The sequence below is a fragment of the Poecilia latipinna genome, unplaced genomic scaffold (assembly GCF_001443285.1).
Source record: "Poecilia latipinna isolate Pla-1442-1.1 unplaced genomic scaffold, P_latipinna-1.0 Scaffold120, whole genome shotgun sequence".
Classification (NCBI taxonomy): Eukaryota; Metazoa; Chordata; class Actinopteri; order Cyprinodontiformes; family Poeciliidae; genus Poecilia; species Poecilia latipinna.
Window position 1 is genome coordinate 104,055 of NW_015112736.1, and position 20,454 is coordinate 124,508.

At 42.4% G+C, this 20,454-nt stretch overlaps 1 protein-coding gene across 4 annotated transcripts in view; it reads right to left on the reverse strand.

The window, feature by feature from the left end:
• zfhx4 (zinc finger homeobox 4) overlaps positions 1-20,454 on the reverse strand; it is a 126,142-nt gene that overhangs the window by 56,554 nt on the left and 49,134 nt on the right. For all 4 annotated transcript variants that reach the window (XM_015028316.1, XM_015028315.1, XM_015028318.1 and 1 more), the window contains exons 2-5: positions 16,128-18,660; positions 15,467-15,679; positions 14,761-15,055; positions 12,586-13,127 (exon numbers count right to left, since the gene is read on the reverse strand). In XM_015028316.1, coding sequence (XP_014883802.1) covers positions 12,586-13,127; positions 14,761-15,055; positions 15,467-15,679; positions 16,128-18,614 — 3,537 coding nt within the window. In that variant the 5' untranslated portion in view covers positions 18,615-18,660. The remainder of the gene's footprint in view (positions 1-12,585; positions 13,128-14,760; positions 15,056-15,466; positions 15,680-16,127; positions 18,661-20,454) is intronic.

A 20,454-nucleotide genomic window follows, 5' to 3' on the forward strand; every position in this document is an offset into this window, starting at 1 on the left:
GTGCTTGTGATTTGTTCGCCGCCATCATAAACATATTTTGAAAGCAGCGCAGAGCAGTGGGGTTGCATTTTCCTCCATAAACCAAATGACAAATTAGCGCATTCAGTACAAACATGAGTCTCTCCTGTCATTAAGTGTAGAACCAGGCAGCTAATGAATACATACTGAAAGTAAGAATGCTCTTCAACAGCAGCTGTGTCTTAATAACCAGTGTGAGTGTCGGAGCATGTGCGTTCACGTTTTATACGTAAAGAATCGGCGCTCTTGCCGTCGTCTCGAGTTTGCTGAAAGCGTACACATGAACACTGTGGAAATAAAAAAAAAGCCTCTTTACAGACTTTTTTCAGGTTTTTTTTTTTTTTTTTTTTTTTTAGCAGAACCCTGGAGCTTGTTGTTGAGTATACCTTTCTTTTAGAAGCGCTACCAGCTTCCGGTGCTACCCCCTCGGGCCCCCGGGGGCCATCAGAGACAAAAACAGCCCCACTTGGACCAGTAAACTACAAAAGCGTGCATTGTTCCTTGAAAGTATTTTAAACACATACCAGCACTGCCTGGAAGACTGCCAAGAGTAGAATTCCATCAGTGCTACCACCTCCCTAACACATGTTACTGCTAACCGCCACTCAGCCCCCAAGACATAGATGTAACACAAGATCATTGCCAATGGAACCGCTGGCAGCCTGCACCGCTGAAAGGATACACTGAAGGCCCAGGTATGTGCCACCCTGCTTCACTCTGGTAACAGACGTATGTTGACATTGTTTTGGCACTGTGCAGGCACAAAAGCAACAAGGCGCATAAACTGCTGAATTTGTATACACATTTTCAAAGTTTACCCCTCTCTCTCTCTTTCTTTGCTTTTAAAAGCTATAATGTGTGTTCTAAACACAGAAGTGACACAAAAGCCGTTTTAACGTCCCAACCTTTGGCTCTTTGCTGAACTTTTCACTGTCTGGCGTTTTCAGAAATGCAGAGAATAATGTTTTGTGCTGCTCAATTGCCTCTCCTGTTTTCCTCGGCTCTGCCTCCGAACAACCACCATGTGATTTGGGTTTCGGAGCTCGTCTGCGAGACGCGGCGGGGTGGTGAACGTCGCTTCGGTCACCCAAAGCGAAGTAGGTGGTTTATTTTGGGCAAAGAAATTAATGACTCATCACAATGTCATTTATAATAAGTTTTGCTGAATATTACTTCTACATGTTATCTAATTTTCCCAGTCTGTCTCCGGTTTACTTTGCTACTTGTCAGCAAAGAACGGTAACAGCTATAGGAACTTTTGTTGAAAATTATACAAACATGCAGGCCACTTCTATTTCATTGACTCCTACACATACATGCACACGCAGTCATTCACACACACTTGTAGCCCTAACGTACAGTATCTTTGCCCTGACATCCAGGGTAAAGGCCATAGTTCTCTGACCTCTAACCTCTCTTCTGGTTGAATTACTATATCTCTGTCTTCTTACACTGTCTCTAGCCAAGGCAAACACAATATCCCATAAAACCAACCCATACCAGAGCATAAGAAATTTAACAGCATATTAATAACTCCTTTGCACATTTTGTCTCAGTTTTTAAGTTCATCAGGATTTTATTTGACCTACCGATATATAGTACTGAATATTTGTAAAGTGAAAGTTTTTCAAATGAAAAAAATAAAAGCTGAAATATCTGAGGCGCATTTTTATTTTTGCCCATCTTTGAAAAAAATCAACAAATAAATACTTCTAGGACTTAGTTTCACACATTTTCTCATCAACTCAGTCCAATTTAACGGCAACCTCTGAAAAAAAGAATCATGATGCAGCTACCAGTGGGGTTAATACGTTGTATGTAGTGAGGAGTGTTAATGTCCCTCCACATAGTGTTTTGCATTCGAGCCAAAATAACACTTGGTCTCATCTGCAAAGAGCACCTTCTTGTGGCGTCTCTTTTGTGGCTTCTTGCTTTCTTATTCATGCTTTTACATAAAGAAAGATTTGTGACCTCTGTGCCCCTTCACATAACAGCCATATTTATAAAGAAATTAAATGAAACATGTGGACCCTATTTCCTCAGTAGTTGACTTCTAATGACGACTGGTTTCACTGGAATGTATTTAGGGCTTTGCACAAATGCAAATCATGCCTCACATCAGATTTTTATTTGTAAAAACTAAAACAAAACCATTTGTTCTGTTTATTCCACTTCGTAATGAGGTGCTAGTTTCTTCTGATCTTTCTCACAAATAAGCAAACAAACAAAAACAAAAAATGCTGTAAAAATACTAAGGTTATTGGTTGTAGTTCATGGACTGCATTCTCCATGTATCACACCAATTACATGCCATGCAAATGGAAATAATCTATCTTTGAAAACAGACACACCTGAGTGCATTCTTCCTCATTGGCTCATGTGTGTATGGAGTCTTGAAAGTCAACTCACCTCCATCACCCCTTGGAAATGGATCAGTATTTACATTAGCATTAGATTTAGACAGCGTGGCTCAGCCACTTAGTCCTTATTAACCATCCTGACCTTAGCCCATTAGGGTCTAAAAGCTGCCGCTTGTCTCCATCGCTGGCAGGTGAGACTGACCAGACTTCACCATTTTCCTACACTATCAACGGCTGCAATTATCTTCTCCATTGACTCACATTGGGACAGAGATCAAAAAATCCTTGATTATTGAACTACTAGTTGGAGTGCATTTCTTTCCTCAACACTTTCCAAGCACACAGGCTTGTATGGTTTTCATACAAGCCTAACTATTTTCATATCACGGAAAAAACCAAGGAGAGGTCAAAGATGGGGGCGGGGGGAAATGGGGGTTATGTTTTTGGGCGACAATATCAGAGATATTGTTTACACTGCTTCAAATTTGGTATTTTTGTTCAATTTAACAACAACAAAAAAAAACACTTCAGAAAAAGAAGAAGCACTGCTTTTTTTTTTTGTTGCAAAGCCTGTTGTTCGCATTGTACATTATGAAGCCCCGCTGCTGCATAGTATCCAAAGAAGAAGAAAAAAAAACAATGAGAGACATACACATAGGCCGACGTGAAGCAAAACAGGAAAATCTGTGACAGAAAGAACAAAAGAACAAGACGTGGAAAGATAGAAAGAGGGAAAGATAGGGGAGAATCTAGACGAGCATAGCTGGGTTCAAATCACTAATTACACATTCCTGGGCTTGTGAAGGGGAGTATTGTTTTCCATTTAGCCCCTACCCTGTCGCATGGTTTTACTTAGCACAAAACAAAAGGTACAGGGAACAAAACACAAGCCTAATACCAGGGCCTGCTAATGACAGAGAAATGGGGGAAATTATCCCCGTGGTGGATCCTTGTGAGAAAATGGCTGGCGATGACTGGACAAAGGGAATTCATTTTGAAATTGTCAGAAAATGGCAGACTGCTTTTCATAAGGTTTTCGAATAAACAACCGCTCCGTCTAACACTTTACAGACTTTTCACTGCATATGTTTACACGGAACGACTCTACAAAATAACTTCCAATAGATGCCTCTTTGGAATCAACTCATAATGAATTCTCAACGTCTGTGATTATTGCACTTCAGCACATTCAAGTAAAGTTAAGATGGCTGACGCTTTTTCTGTGTCGCTTGTTGGGCATACGGCGTTTAAATAAGCAAAAATGTAAAGCCCATGCTAGAGTGGCGCTCTGTAGGGAAAAGCACAATGAAAGCACCTCTTCACTGGAGCTATTTTGCATATTTCCACAGGAAATCAAATACCTTGCAGTTGACCTACAAGATGGCACACTTGATCTCTCTCTTTACAAAAGGCAGCCGTCTCTGTCTATTTTGCCCACCTCTTTGAAAACTCAAGGATTTATATAGCAACTGCATATCACCGAGCACACTGAGAGAACATTTACCGACTCCTTACATAAACCCACGGAAACGTACAGTCGAAGCAGCCTTCGGATGCTCCGATCAGTCCCATAAACCCGTAACGATGAGCTGCGCTAGGAACACGGGGACCTCTATGTTTTCTGCAGGAGTCACTGGAGGGGTTAAGCCAATAGCACTGGCTACACTGGGCAGAATGGCCTGGCTGGTGGTGTTTGCCCAGGCCCCAGCCGTCGAAAAGAAAGATATTGTTTTGCCCTGAAAAAGCCTCAGCCACAGTCCGCATACCAGCGTCCACTCAACATACCAATGGGGCCTTTGAAGATTACTCAAATGTTTGCCTTTGCCCGCCACCCCCTCCACTCCTATTCCCAGTCTTAACCTAGAGCGCTTCCAAAATGAGGAAAAGATGAGAAAGGAAAGAGTGGCGAATCGTAAGCACTCGCTCGGATTCAAGACGTTCTCCTGTAAGCGACGGCGCAACCGAGGTTTTGTTGCGGACCGACCACTTGCAGGTAAATCCCAGCAGAAACAGTCAGACGTGACAGACCAAGCGTCACATAAGTTTGCTGATCCTTATTTACCAGCCGACTTCTTAGGGTAGTGCGAGTTTACAGCACTTGCTATCATCCACAATTAGAGTGGACTATAATAATTCCAATGGGTTAATTTAACAGAATGTGTGGAGAACTCGGGACCCACTCACCCCCACACAAACCACATTAATCCTGAACAAGTAAGTGGGCTTTCTATCAGGTCTATTTCAAAGCATTAGGGATTACCTCGCAGAAACTAAGCTGCTTGAACTCACAGGAGGTCAGCGGTATTGTGCTGCTGCAAAGATGGAGGGCCTGTGGTAGAGGCGGATAGACAGCAGGACAGGTCAGTTCCCCTTTCCACAGCTCTCTGACAACATCCCCAAATCCTTCTCCCTCCTCTTTCCCCACACTCTTTTCATCCCTGTCTCCCTCTCTCTCACCGTATAATCGAATATCTCCCACTACTTATCTATTCACTGAGCACCTAATGGTTAAAATCAATTACAGCTGGTATGCTGAAATGCCGAATACGGCTACACATGCTGCTGATAATGACACAGAGAGTGTGAGACTGGGGATGGTGGTGGTGGTGGTGATGGGCCCAGAAAGAGAGTGACTTGGGATTGTTCCAAGGGAGTAGCACAATTACCTCCAATCGATTGATTATTGATTTGGAAGGGCGTTGAGGAGTATTTCAGTTCAACTTTGTCCATATCAATATCCTGATAGAATCATAAGGCGGTTAGAGCATGATGGTGCTATCTAAATACAATTGCAGAGCTAATGCAACGTTTGAAACAGCCGAATCGAACAATTTTATGACAACTTCCATACAAATTAAGCGCACGTTTTAATGTCAGGTGATCTCAACAGTAAATCTGATTAACTCCCACTAAAGAATTCATCTGATCTTCCTGCCATGTGATCTGTCTGAAGTTGGTCTGATCAAATCAATGCTTCAAAAGTGGAGACAACATGCCACCAGGGGTCATATTTGTGCTCAAAGCACCTTCTTTCTTTATGACTTTTTTTTTTTTTAAACAAACGGTGTCTGTTGTCTTAGTGAAAGCAAGATAATCAAACCCCGAGAGAAACGGAGGGATAGAACAGAGTCAGAGGTATATACAAAACGGGTTTGAGCAAGGGGGTGTATGATTTGAATGTGGAAGAGGGGAGTGTGTATTTTGGCCAGGATATAGTGAGGATGAGCGGGTTAAGGAGACGGGGAAGAGACAGAAAAGCAAAGACAAACTCCTGCCAGCTTCTTTGTTCTTGCATCCCTGACACTACTCCCCGCCCCCCTCCCCCCAGCTTCCAAGGCCTTCACAACCCCCCTCCGCCCCCCCACCACCACCCTCGTCCTTCCTCTGTCTCCACTCCACCCCCTTCTGCTATCGTTCCCATACCTGTCAGCCCAGATCTGCTTCACAGTCTCCTGCACATGGACACAGCCCAAATGACCCACAGTGAGGGGTGGGAATGGTTATTAAAAGGATCACATCTGGCTATTAATCCGAGAAAACCGGCAGTGTCTGTTTCTCCGTTTCGCCAAGACAGAAACTCACCTTTTATAATCAAAAACACAAAAAGCATTTACGTTGCAGCCTGAACTAATTCACTGGGGAGTCAAGAGGTAGAGAGGAGGTGAGGGGCGGGGGGTGGCTAGGGTAATTAAGCATCATTTATGAGTGTCAGCCAAAAGCCGGATCAAAGCTGGACATTACAAACACACATGCGCGCGCGCGCACACACACACACACACACACACACACACACACACAGCAGCTCACACGACCATCTGGTAAAGGCGTTAGTAGGAGAATGGGTGCAACTCTTATTAATATCTATGAGGATTATTAAGAAGACGGACGAGGGTGGGGATGTTCGTCCATTCAAACCTGTCTCAAACGCAAAGCCACTGGCACAGCATACAAACACACACACACATACACACCTGCTTTTATGCTTTAATTAGCCACCACCCCAAGCACCCCACCCCCTGACCTCTGAAAGATTTCCATTGTAATCGCAGCGCAGGTGAAACAGGAGACTATTTGACTAATCTACCAGCCGGCATCAGTTTGCCCTGAAGAGAGGGATGAAGCGCAACCGTTAAACAGACAACCATTTTTGTTTTTTTTTGTTTTTGGCTTGGAAAAGAAATAAAAAAAAAGTGTGAAAATTTGCCTGATCGGGTTTACAGCTCTGAACATTTCATGCCACCCTACGTCTCCGTGACAGAAGATGAAAATCTATATCTTGCAGTCAAGTAGCATCTTGCGTGAAGTGTCTGACAAGATTCCCCTTTTGAAGAGAATATCAACTCTACGTCTGTCTAGGAGTGCAAGACAAGGACGCCGTTATCAACAGCCTGTGTCTGGAGCAGGCGTACGTGGACTCAAGTGGAAAAACAGTAACCTGATACCCACATTTGTGAGTGTCTGTATGAATCTATGTAGTACCACACCTCTGCATGTGCATATACAGTACACTGATGTGTGTGTGTGTGTGTGTGTGGCTGAGAGCCTGTGCCATAAATGGGGCCATGCGTCTGAAATAGACCCAGACATTTTTCTATTATACGGACCAGCACAATGATGTTTTATGCAAATCTGTGGGAGTCAATCTCCTGTCCATTTCCCCATCACACAAGTCCAAATGACAGTCCAATAATTTGAGCTGCATATATATTGGGCCATTTGATTTTTAAATGAGAGAGACAGGCTTGACCCCTGCTAATAGTCAAGGCCCCAGTGGTGGACCTAATATCGCTGATGCACAAGCAAAGCTACCTCCATCTGAGCTAGACGGACAAAAATTAAATTCAAAGGCAGGGCCAAGAGAGAGGGAAAAAAAAAATACAAAAAATACAGTGAAACACAGAAAGCCTGATCTAAAAATGTAGCCTCCTTTCCTTTCTCTCTCCTCTTATCACTCCTTTAGATTAATTCAGCCATACCCCATGACTCCAAGCCATGGTGTTGCCAAGAGGATCATAGGTAATGAGATGCCCTACCTACTACTCCCCAGGAGTTGGACAGAAAGAGGGAGGCAGAATGAAAGGAACTCAACAAAGAGTGGGAGAGACATGGCAAAAGAATACATCTAAATGTTCTTGAGAGTCCAGTTGAATTCAAACTATCGCCAGTTCATATATTTATCTCACAGCCATACATTGTAATTTTCCCTTCCTCCTTTCATTTTGTGTTTGGAAGTAAACCCTGTTTTAGCTTTTACTGTCAGTAAAGTGAGGAATGGATATATAGAGTTATATATAGTTATATTCTCAACTCATTTCTAATTTAATTTAACTGTATATTATTTTATCACATTTTTATCAGATGCCATATTTCTTTGAATTTTAATTATGACCCTTTGGAACAACTGACTCTTATGAAATACGGGGGTTCATCAAAACCCCTCATCAAACCAAAATAATTGAAGGGAAACTCATTTAATGGAATCAAATCATTCCATTTCCATACAGTTGATTATGATTAGATTACAGAACATTTACCTAAATGCTCAGTTGTCAAAACCGGTACGCAACGTGCCCATGTATGGTATAAACTGATGCTTGTTTGGTAGAAAATGTCTGGCAGCAGATGAAACAAATAAACTTGGTAAAGTATGAAAAAAGGCACACAGGGGAAAAATGACTAGCACCCTCAAATCCATGTTGGTCATAAACTGAAAGCTTTTTAAGACTCTTTCAGGCTCAGTTTAAAAGGAGATTAGGAGAAAATGAGTAAAGAGTAAAATGATTAAAAAAAAATAATAATAAAAAGGAAAACAAAGTAATTATGGAAAAACGGTGTGGATCCTGCATGTCCATTTCCGTCTGAATTATGACGGAAACTTGGAATGAGTAGAAGTGGTTTTAGAACAGTTTGGGATTTATTTGGATAGCCATCTGAGAAACAGGTGCCATGGTCTCTAAAACAGTGTGTATGCGTGTGTGTGTGTGTGTGTGTGTATGTGTGTGCGCGTGCGTGTGTGTGTGTGTGTGGTCCTCGACTGCGCCACATTGGCCATGAACATTCTCAACTCCTAATGACCCAGGGACAAGCACAACGTAGATCTCAACCTCAAAGCCCTATTGGGACACATGCACACAAACACATATGTTCACCTCAAACTAAACCCCTTACTTATCCAGGCAGCACTTGTGAATGGCACTGACAGATTTACTCTCAACTCCGTGTGCATTAAGGCCAGTGTTTGTTAGCGAAATTCATAACGAAGCCATATATCATAATATTCGAGTCTAAACTAAAAGCGAGCCAGGTCAGCTATGGACATGCTACGCTACACCTCATAGGCTGGTAGTACAGACACTTTCTCATAACACCTCCTGCTTTGTCGACTTTCTTAGAGGGATGGAAACTTGTACGTGGTTGACAGTTGTAATAATAACCTCAAAGTAAGGTTCAACAGACGCTGTTTAAAATCTAAATGCAAAAATACAATGTTTAAACTCTAGGCTGCAATTATTCCCACGATGAATAATGCAGGGCCAATCAGACTGCCCACATTTCCGATAAGTGGTGAGTAGCAGGCCTTTGTTTTTTTTCCATGTAAGGCCTATGAGCTCCTTCGCCACCTGCTGTGCCCTGGACACCAGATGACTTGATGTCCATGAACTGCTAATGTCATTTCCCTTTTGCTGTTTCAAAGTCTGGAAAAAAAGAAAAAGAAAAAAAATGACTTTCAAACTCTCACTTCCCCTCAGAAGTACTCAATGGCTGCTACAAAGCGGCCATAAAATCTCCTGAATATGCTTTTTGTTTGTATCTTCAAATGGTTTCCCATGCCATAAAGATATTCTCTGTTTCCAAAAAGCCAGATGGTAAAGTCGTCAACACTCGGATCTTTTATGCGTGCGGCCAAGCTACCTCTATCCCCATGTGCTTCTCACCTCTGCCAATACATAAAAGGAGAGGTGTTTTTCTGGTCAAATAAAGAAATGATTTTTTTTTTTCCCTCCGCTCTTGCTCTGCAGCTCACTTAGCCCCGTCTACACTTTTTCTAGCTCTCTTTCTCTGTTTTACCACCACATGTCCAAGGGTAAAATAGTGGAATTTCTGCCAGAGGCATTAAAAGCGTCATCTGTGGAACAGATTTGTTGAGGCCTGTGGAGTGGGTGGGTGGGTAGATGAGGTACAGGGGCGTTCGGGTGCACTCAGGGGACATTGGGATGACCCTCACTTGCCTTGGCAAAGCTGGCGTTTGCGTGTCTTAAAATGCACTTCCTGATTCTGCAAACTGTCTTGAATATATATATAAAAAAAAAAAAGTTGAACAGACCTCTAAGACTTCTCCAGTTTGCACACATTACATTGATATTGTTACCTCTTTGTATGATTAAATCGCTGCCAATATTTAGTGTAACCTTGGTAACTAAAAGTGGCTCGTATGAACTCAGCGGAAAAGGCAGTCCAACGTGATTCCACTCTTTTAAATGCTTGTACATGTGTGGAAACAAAGACACATGGACTAGCGCTCAAGTCTTCCTTTGACAAAAAGGAGATTGTGATTTGAGTCAACTAATCATGCTGATTCAATATGCTGTGGCCTCAGGTAATGTAGTTTAATGTGAAAGCTGCACGTTCGCTAAGAATTTCTCAATTTCCCCCGAGCAGAGACATCTCCAGTTCATCTCATGCCAAGTTCAGCCGTTGCCAGACTGTTGACAATCTTGTGTTAATATGAACATCCTGTTGAAGTTAGCAAAGACTGTTTTACATAGCCCTGAGAATGCCAATTAGTCTAATACAGTTAGGACTCAGAGATTTCCTAAGTAAATGCAAATCCTTAAAAAAAAAAAAAGGAATAATATTTCAGTAAAAGCAAAAAAAAAAACTAAAAAAAAAAAAAATGTTGATGTAAAATTCAATGGGTGATGTGGCTAATTAAAAAACAAAATGACTGTTGAGTATTTAGCTAAAGAAATGTGATTCACATGTGGAAATGCATCGAGAATTTGGCTGGTGGGGGAAAATCGGTTTACCATAATTAGCCAATTTCCACTTATCAACACTAGCTTTTTCTGTTTGTTAAATGTACCATGCCAAAGTGCTACTAAAACTGTTTGGAATACAACACTGTTCATTATGAAAGGTGTTACTAAGAGAAGAAGACTCAAGGCTTTGGTATCTGCAAGGTTTTTTTGGTTTTTTTTACTATCTTGTAGTTGTTCGTTGAGGCTGCTGCAACAAATGGAATAAGTTCTGACAATTTTGTTCCTTTCCCATTTCATACTTTTGCTGTTTTAGTCATTAATTAATTACTTTCTCTGGCATTAAACAGGCTGAGTTTTAGCATTGTGTCAGACTTTGACTAGACTACTTCAAAGACATCTGCTTTCTTTTGGAGACATGTATTGATGAAATTTCAGATTATATTTTAAGAGTGGAACCATGATGAGCTTTTTGATAAATATTAATCTTTTGCAAAATGCACTTTGGATTTCCTGGGTTTATCATTGTCAGATATTTAAGTATGTCTGACGATCTGAACTATTTCAATGTCACAAAAAAAAATATCAAAGCAGGGCTGTGATGCCCTTGTGTGTATTCTCAAGGGAATACACACACGAACAGCTGTTTATCATTAGTAATTCTAAAAACACTAATTGCTAATATAAGATGCTAACGACAGTCCACAACATCACCCGTAATCATATTGTTTTCGTTTTAAATTAGCAAAACCCTAATTTACAGCTACTGCTGTCTCGCACACACTGCGTGATCCAGCCTCTGCTGCTAATCTAAATAATTAGTAACTGCTCACGAAACAATATTTTAAATACCGGTAAATATAGTTCTGAATTGAAAAGTCAGTATAGCTTTAAAAAGGCAGTAACAAATCTCTGAGTGGTGCATCTTCAGCATTATGCTGTGTGCCTTAGCTTAAATATAGTATATCACCTCTTGATATGAAAATGAAAATCAAAAAAACGATGATTATTATTATTTAAAGTTGTGCAAATCATCTAAATAAAACTTTAGCCAATTATCACTCATTCATGTTTATATACTCTTCCTGCATCTACGGCGTAACAACACACAAACCTATACGCATTTACACACAACTGCATCTCAGTGCCCAATCTTGCATATTGCTGTAAAGGAGACCTCATTATTGTAATGCACTTGATCCTATCCTGTACGTTGAGGCCTCGGAAATGTAGCAACACCCTATTAAGCTGAAGGAGACGTCTCACAGCTCAAATTACCCGAAAACATTGCCAAATACTGGACATGTTGGAATTTCTTCGTAAAAGCTCTCTATTCCTTTAAGTGTAGAACATTTAATTACTTATTCAGCTGAGTTCCTGCTGTGTTGCGTCCTTCTGTAATAGCTAGCAAACGTATAAACAATAAAGCATGTCATCAGTAAATGATTTTTAGTTAACGTTTCTTCTTTTCAAGCAAAAAAAAAAAAAAGAATGTTTGTCTGCTAAGGAGACACATTATGTATACTTGGAACATGATACATCAAGATAAAGGCAAAAAAAAAAAAAAAAGCCCATTCCACTAATAATGCATATTTTAAAAACGGTTTTCGCAAACATAAACACTGCATTCAAATTGCTTATTTTTGTGTACAGAAATTTAAAACGCAGATTAAATATCAAGAGTAACATTCACAACATTTTTGCCTTCCCCTTTGCCCAGCAGAAAACTAATTTGCATTGGCTATGCTTAACGTTACATTCATTTATTTATTTTTTAATAATTCTAGAGCTATTTATTACATCAAAGATAGCTGCATGTGGTCAATTATGTAGGATGATTTAAAATCACTGATATTACGTGACCGTGTGTGTAATGGAGCCGAACAGCAAGCAGGAAATGGAACCGTATCAAATGGAGATCTGATTCGGTACTCTCACAGTGACCTTTTTTTTTTTTTTATCTTTGTCATTCCATTCTCATGGGAACTTTTTATCTGTGTGACGATGCACTTAAGAGGACAGGAAGGGTTTGTTTAAAACAAAAAGCTGTCAGTTTATTACGTATTACCGCACTTTACCAGTCCCTCCAATGGAAGCAAGCGGTAAATCTATTTTATTTAAGAAATATTTCTCATGTGATCAATAACATCTGGGACTTTTTATCCCGGTGCTTTGGAAAGAGCATGATTTTTGCATAACTGCAAGAAAAGAGTTTTTTGTTTTCTTATTACCTTGTAGAGGCGGATGGCGAACTCGTGCCTCTGGTTGGTGGCATGTAGTCTCAGTTTATCCACACTGTTGCTGTAGTAGTCACAGGCGTTGCACTTGAGGTGCACCGGATTGCCGATGGCCACGCACTTTAATCTCCACTGGTTGGCCTTGCCTCCTTCCTTGATGTGCGCCACCAGCTGATGTTTCTGCATGTGCTTGTCTGTCTTGCAGTGCAGCTGAAAGTTGGCCTTGAGCTGCGTGTTGTAGCTGCAGAGCTTGCACTGGTAGACGTCACCCACCACGCAGCGCCACTCCTCTTCAGGCAGGGCGCGCTCCGCGTTGATGTGGGCGTTGAGGGCCTCTAGGCTGTCTGTGGAGTAGCAGTTGCACACGGCGCACTGGTAGAGGCGCAGCGAGGGGTCGCTGATGGGTGGCGACAAGGCAGAGAGGGAAGGGTCTGCTGAGGACATGCCCCCCATTCCACCTGAAGACACCAGGGATAGATCGTCTGCCATCAGCTGACCGCTGGCAAGGCGCAACTCTGCTGATAGGTCATTATTCACTACAGAGAAAATGAGTGAAAACACAAGTTAGGCAGCGAACCGGATGTGAATTAAGACAGTGTAAAAGGTAAACGTTGCTTTTCCACAGCGCAGAAAGGTAACAGGTTAAATGAAAGAAAGAAAAAAAAAGAAATATGCCAGCCATACAAAAGCTGAGGTGAGAGTGAAAAGGTTAACATTCGTATGGGAAAAAAAAAAAAAAAAAAGGAAGATACGCTTTTTTATTAAATGAAATTTAGAGCGGAAAAGAAGCTTCACCCATGCAGGCCTCTCCTGCACAAAGGGGTTTGATAAAAATAAAGCCTCGCAGAGAACTAAGGCTACTTACAAAGTCTTGTCTATAAAAAACCCTAATAGGATTGAATCAGGATCAATTACAATCATCCTTTTCAACTTGCTAACTCGCTCATCAGGTAGCTTTAATTACTGCTCTCAGCAACAGTGGCACAATGGTTTTAGGGCTGCGGGCTTTTCTTGCATCAACCAAAGATTTGAAAAAGCTGATCAATGCATTACACACACACATTCCTTTTTCCTCTGCCTGCCAAACCCTGGGACAAAAAAACGAGATCTAAAATTCATGCAAATGTAATTAACTCGTGCGTTTGATCCCTTCATTGTCCCTCCCTGCATGTTACCAAAGTTAATCATGGTTTTTAATTTAAGATATCACATCTAAACAGATTGTTTAACAAAGCAATTTGTCCACTTAGTTGATGTGTAAACAAACAGAACTTCACCAAGTAAAATGAACTTACGGCAGGTTTAAATGCTAAGGTGAAACGGAAGATATGCGTTCATGCATGTATGCATTATGCTGACTATGGATCTGAATTTGAATCAGTTTCCTGCTCCCACCATTTATACCTATGTACATCTGCACTCACTATGGGGAGCTGTGAGTTATCAGTGTAATTCACTGAGAGTACATCTGCTAGCTGGGCTGTGACCTCCACACTAGAGGAGAGAGTGGGTGTGCAGCACTGCAGGGTCATTGTTAAATCTCTCTCACTCCTACGGGAATCCGCTTCCTGCTGTTTGTTAGTGTGTGTGTGTGCGCGCGTGTGTGTGCGTGTGCGACTCTATCTCGGCAGAATGAGTAAAGGTTGGACGGTGTGTGTATGTTGTGGTGACGGCGCTTGTGATGTAGAGAGGGGTGGATTAAGCTGATTTAAGAAAATTACAAATGAAAGATTAAGAATAATTCTCGTGTGGCATCTCATAATCATTTTTTAATCAGCGAGAGGGGTCAAAGAACGGAGACAATGACAGAGGCACCATATGAGAGCAGAGATAAGAGAGAAAGAAATCAAGGGAAGGATAAGCATAAGGGGGCTAGGGCAAAAAAACGATGGAACGTGACAAAGAAGGTGAGAGGGCACAAAGATTGATGAAGAGCAACTAGAAGAAACACACATAGATAAAAAAGAGCAAACCAAGATGCCATCAGATAAATTAGATACTACAGATAAAAACTGCTTGTGGGAACAATGGACAACAAAAAAACAACATAAAAGTGAAGTTTATGAGTGACAACAATTCAAAAAGGGAATTTCTGGGTTTGTAACTGACTCATCTCTAAGAGCTGTTAGGGAAGCCAATCGCAATCTGTTGAGGCAACATTTAAATCACCTAGGCCAGATCCAAGAGCAGCTGCAGTTGCAGGATCTAGCTGAAACGGGTTAATCATCATTTGGGCATCTGGTCCACCGCTGCCAGCTGGATTCTCCAGTTTAACCCCAGCGAGCCCCATGTTCTGAGCCAGGTAGTACTGGTAGAGCTCTGCCTCGGCCGGGGCCAGGCCCAGATGGAGGCTGTGTTGGATCTGTTTCATGTTCTGCTGCAGCAGCATCATGTTGTGCATGTGCTTCTCGCTGGTCATGTGGATTCGTAAGTTCCGTGCGACGTTGGTCTCGTAGTCACACACCTGGTGAACAAATGAAGGTGTCATATTTAGCATGACTGGTTACCTCAACATTACTTGGCACTGCAACGTAACAAACAGTTTGCATGTAAGAAATGAGCTACGGCTGCGTGACGTCTGGAATGGAAACTTAAGAAATCCGAGGCAAAATTTCAATAGTAGTCGACAAAACACAACTTATCCATGCGTTAATAGTGCTGGTGCAAAGATACTACGTTTTGAATTGTTAGATATCGCTTGAAAATATATAAGACACCGTTTTATTATAGAGGTCAGATGATCTGGCTGGGAAAAATAAATAATAGACACAGTGACGCACAGAGAAATAACTGGCTCATTGTGCAGACAGTGCAACAAGCTAATTGGCATGTGTCCTACCACTATGCTACAATGATGCTCTGTTTATTCCAATACCTCACAGCGCCAAGTGGGCTTCTGCTTCGGCTTTGATGGAGAGGGTGCGCTGCAGCTTCCACCAAGGCTGGCACTAGACACTGGGTTGGCATGGTTGTGATTATATGGTGCCTCACTGCCACCATTCTGGAGTGTTTGCACATTATTCAGATGCTTGTCTGACTGCATGTGGATGCTAAGGTTTCCTTTGGTGGTAGTTGAATAATTGCATACCTAAAAGAGAGGGATTGTTTCAAAAAAAAAAACAACAAAAAAAAACATTCAAAGCATTTATAACAAACACCGAGAGGTATCTGATGAATGAATAATCAGTTAAATTGAGACCAGCTTTAGATTATCTCAAGTACGCTTTGTTGACACAGGCACTTTGTTGTGTCTTCTCCTTTGAGGACTGTCTTGAAAACTGTTGTGTTATTATTATTATTACATATCCTAACTGACACATGCCTGATGAAACACCTTAAAAATAAATTTCACTTATTAACCTTGTAGAAACTACCCAATTTTCTTTAACCACATGTCATGTAAGCAGATTGAAATGTTATGGTCAAACTGTCAAAAAGGGTAGAAAGAAGTAAACACAAATATACATTATTTTAAATAAAACAATAGAAAAATAAGTCAAACAAAATCCATTAGATGAAATAAAGGATGGACAGACCTCACAACGGAAAGGCTTGTATCCACACGTATAGCTTTCGCCTCTAGCTAAACGAGGGTGAGGCTGTCCTGTGCGGCAGTACACACATGATCCACCAGACTCCGGATGTTTTTCCTTCATGTGAGCGTCCAGTGTTTGCTGGTACTTGTAGTGCCAGTTACACTTTGGACACTTTAGTGTCTTGCAGGAATTGCGTGAATGCATCATTGTCATGTGTCCTCCTAGAGACCGAGAGGATCCCAAGACTGTGTCACATTTGGGGCACTCCACCCCACTGCCTGGGGACCCTTCACCTGGACCAGGGGTACCTGGAGTCCCTGGAGTTCCAGGTGTGCTAGCATTTCCTGTGTTTTGATGTAGCGGACCTGGACTCTCATCATCTCTGCGCAACATCATCATGTCAAGTGGATTGGAGCATGGTGATAACCTGTCCCGTCCTGCTAGGCCATCAGTGGTTGAGTCATTGCTGTTCTCACGCTCTCTGCCAGCTGATAGGGCAGTGGACAGAAGGCTCTTTTCCATCTCCAGTTTCTCAGAAACAGGCAGGACATTAGACGAGGTGGATGCAGGGCCTTTGCTTTCACTGCTTAACTTAAGCACACTGTTGGAAAGGGGGGGAATACTTTGGTTTAAGAGAGGGAAATCTTTGCTACTGGTGCTGTCGGCCCGCTGGCTCGCCATTGCCATGGTCATGACCTGTTCCTCCTCCTCATCTGCCTCCATTTCGACTCCTCCACCAAGTGAATAAGCATCCTCATCCTGTTCTGGACTTTCTTCTCCCACTGTACCGGGTTCCCGCTTAATGGGCGGGTACTGGCTCAGGTCCGGCCCATTGGGTTGCAAAGTGCATGTGTCCCTAACGTGGCCTTTGAAGTCACTATCAGAGTTCCGACTTTCTAGGCTACCACCAGTGGCAGCAGCGGCAGAACTCCCACTGAGGGTCCTGTGGGCACCAGCCCCTCCCCCGAGGTTTGGGTTGGTCTCAGCCTTTGGCATGGTTTGGGTTCTGGGGGTTTGGTCAGTAGAGGAGCTGCTGGCACTGCCCTTCAGGAAGGCAAACCCTGCCTGAAGAGAATCTGCATTCTCCCCACTATTGTGGAAAGCATTCCACAAGCCACGGAGCCCCGTGTCTGGCCCCAGGAAGTTGGCAGGTGAGGGAAAGTGGGGTAGCACAGCGTTTGGGGGTTTTTTTGGTTCCAGAAAGCTTATAAGAGGTTCTTTGTCCTTGCCGATGCCCTGGATGATGGCAGAAACATGCTTGTTGCTCAGCAGCTTCTGTTCCTGCTCATTCAGGGTCATACGGTGGTCATGGACAGCATGTGTCACGAAGGAACGGCTGTAGCCAAAAGACAGTTTGCACAGGAAACACATCAGAACAGGTTTCCGCCGCCCATCAGCCACACAGCCCTCAAATTTGGACAAGTCCACATTGTTGGGGACATCTTTGGACACACAGGAGTTTTTGGCTGCACCTTCCGCCGTTAGATAGTCTTTGTCATTCTTGTGGCGGAGGTCATAGACACGGAAACTGTGCAACACAGGACCAGCGCCCGCCAGCCCTCCAGCTGAGGTATTTGGGAAGGAGGGGTGGTCAGCCGCTAGTGATTTGCTCCCAAGGGATGAGGCGATGTGGAAGGTGTTAATGATCTGGGGGTAGAAGGACATGGGTGCAGCGGGCTGCTCCAACCGTTCCCCTCCTGGGCTGAGGCCACTCTGGCCACTGTTGCCCTGGGCACTAGGGAAGGTCTGGGGTGACAACAGGCGCCTGAACTGAAGAGCCCCAGAGAGCCCCCCCTGGTTGCCACGCTGCTCTTTGGAGTCCTCCAGGATAAAGGCAGAGCCATCGGGCTGGTAGATGATCTCGCCACACAGGTTCTCCACATCACTATCCTCTTCCATCTCCATTTCACTGTTCATATCCCCTACATCTGCGGCACCAACCTCATGTTCTCCTTCATCCTCACTCTCCTCCCCCATCATCCCTTCAACCTCCTCATCCTCTTCATGATCTCCAGCAATAGGCAGGCGGGCATTAGGGCAGTGGTGCTCCATATATTTTTGTAAACTGGAGAAGGAATTAGAACATTCGTTGCAGGGGATCTCCTTTGCCGGTGCCACAGGGGATGTGGCAGGGGCAGAACAGTCCGAACCCAGAGCTGCTCCTCCTCCTACTCCTGGTGATGTTCCGGTAACACTCCCTTTGTTACCGGAAGTAAAGCTTTCTCTCCGACTCTGATCAGTTACAGGGTCGATAGTTGCACTGACAGTGGTAGGGGTAGTAGTGGATCTACGCGGACTCACAACTGGCCCTCCCAGGCCATTCTCCGACTCTCCAATGGCAACAGGTGACGACTGGTTGTTGGTGCTGTTTGTGACAGTGGTCTCCGTGGAGACAACTGAGTTGTCCTCAGCAGCAGCATCCAACCTCTGGCCACCATAGTCCTGCTGCCGGGATGACACCATAGGGGGAGAGTCACAAGTTGCCATGATGACCACTACATAGGGATCTCATCTCATCGAGCCCAACAGGGACCTGATTTAAGAAGAGAGAAAGAAAAGAGAAGATTTATCATCCAAGTTGTGTTGTGGAACTGTGATACAGTACATCTACATGTAGAAGGCATAAGATGAATTTATTCAAAACTAGCTGTTGTTCAGTTACTGAAAACAATTTGACAGACAGTTAAAAACGACATAAAGAAAAAAAAAATAGAAAACAACAATCTTGTTCTTTATGAGAAATAAAAAATGGAGAACAACACCAGTCTGGAGTTACTAATGGAGAATGTGCAAAGGAAAGCCATCACATTGACCAGAGTGAAGCACAACATAGAGTATATATTTATTTATGTAGCAAAACACTACAGAAACAAAAACAGAAATCAAAGATGATCTCCACCTACAATAATTACTTGTTTTTTTCATGTAACTTAGGACAACTTGAAGTAAAGATTCACAAAGAATGAGCAGAGCACAAAGGACCAGCTTCCATGAGGAATGATGTTTGGAATACCAGTGAGATGTTATCAATCTTGGATTGCAGCCCATCTTTCAACCCCGCTTCACATCTTTCCCTTGGCTTTTCACAACAAGGTACAAATGCTAAGCCACCAACAAACACACAACACAGAAAATATCATCCAAAATCCAGCAGCACTCACTCAAATAACTACATGGTATAATCACAAGCATAATTTCTGTCAAAAAGCTTAAGATCCACAACTATATTTCGACTAAAATACATTATTATTAAGACACCTGCTTTAAATGAGAACTATCCCTGCTCCCTTTTTTTTCTTGATACAGTACCAGGCTTCTTTCATTTAAGCGTGCGTGTAAATGAGCTACCCTTAAAAGAAAACCTTAAAGAGCTATGTTAACCTTTAACCCAATCCACCTGCTGCTTAACTCACTTTTTCTTTTTTCTCTGACTGCGTTTTCCTCATAACAAAGCCACAAAGCAATTAGGGGATTAATCCACAACAATCCAGGGCTAAACAAAGCTGGTGGGAGGGACAGTAAAAGCGTGAGGAATGAAATCATGTCAGGGCGCATGTGTGTGCGTACGTTTGCTACAATCAGGTTTAATCTGAAACATCCGAGAGGTAATTCCATTGGACCACTAATGCTAGAGAAATTGTGTTTCTGTCTCACTTTGCATATTTATGTTTGTCAGATTAAAGACAAAAATACGAAAAAGGAGACAAACAATGCGCCAATCAGTTACGCATGGATGCAACAGAAGGAAAAGAAGTAAACATGTAATATGTTCATGACATCATGGACTGCCAAGCATAAGAACTAAAAGCCCACCACAACAGTATTAAAAAAATGTATCTAAAACTATATATGTACACATATATTGTGTAGATCTAGGCATAGGTTTTTAATAACCTTTTTTTGTTGTTTTTCTGCTTTAGGCAACGATAACTGCTGTCGTCAGCCACGTCACGTACCTCAACATGCAAACACATATGTTTTTATGTTAACTCTAATTGTAATTGCAAAAGCATTAGCAGCAATAAGCCTTGCATTCTAATACAAGGAGATGAAACGGGGCAACTGCATCAAGCCACAAGCACGCATGGTAATGACGCACGCACGAAGTCCCGCATCAGCGTAGCATAGACTTTGCTGCGTGGTTGTCTGAAATACAAGTGAAATGTTTTGCTGGTGGTGTACGGAAAGAAAAACGTTTGACCAAAAAAATCGGCTTCCAACAATTTGTTTCAACTTTTTTTTTTTTTTTTTTTTTTTTTTTTTTCTTTTCACCCCTTTTTTTTTTTGCCCCCCAAAAACACAAAAAAATTTATGGGGTTTTTCCTAG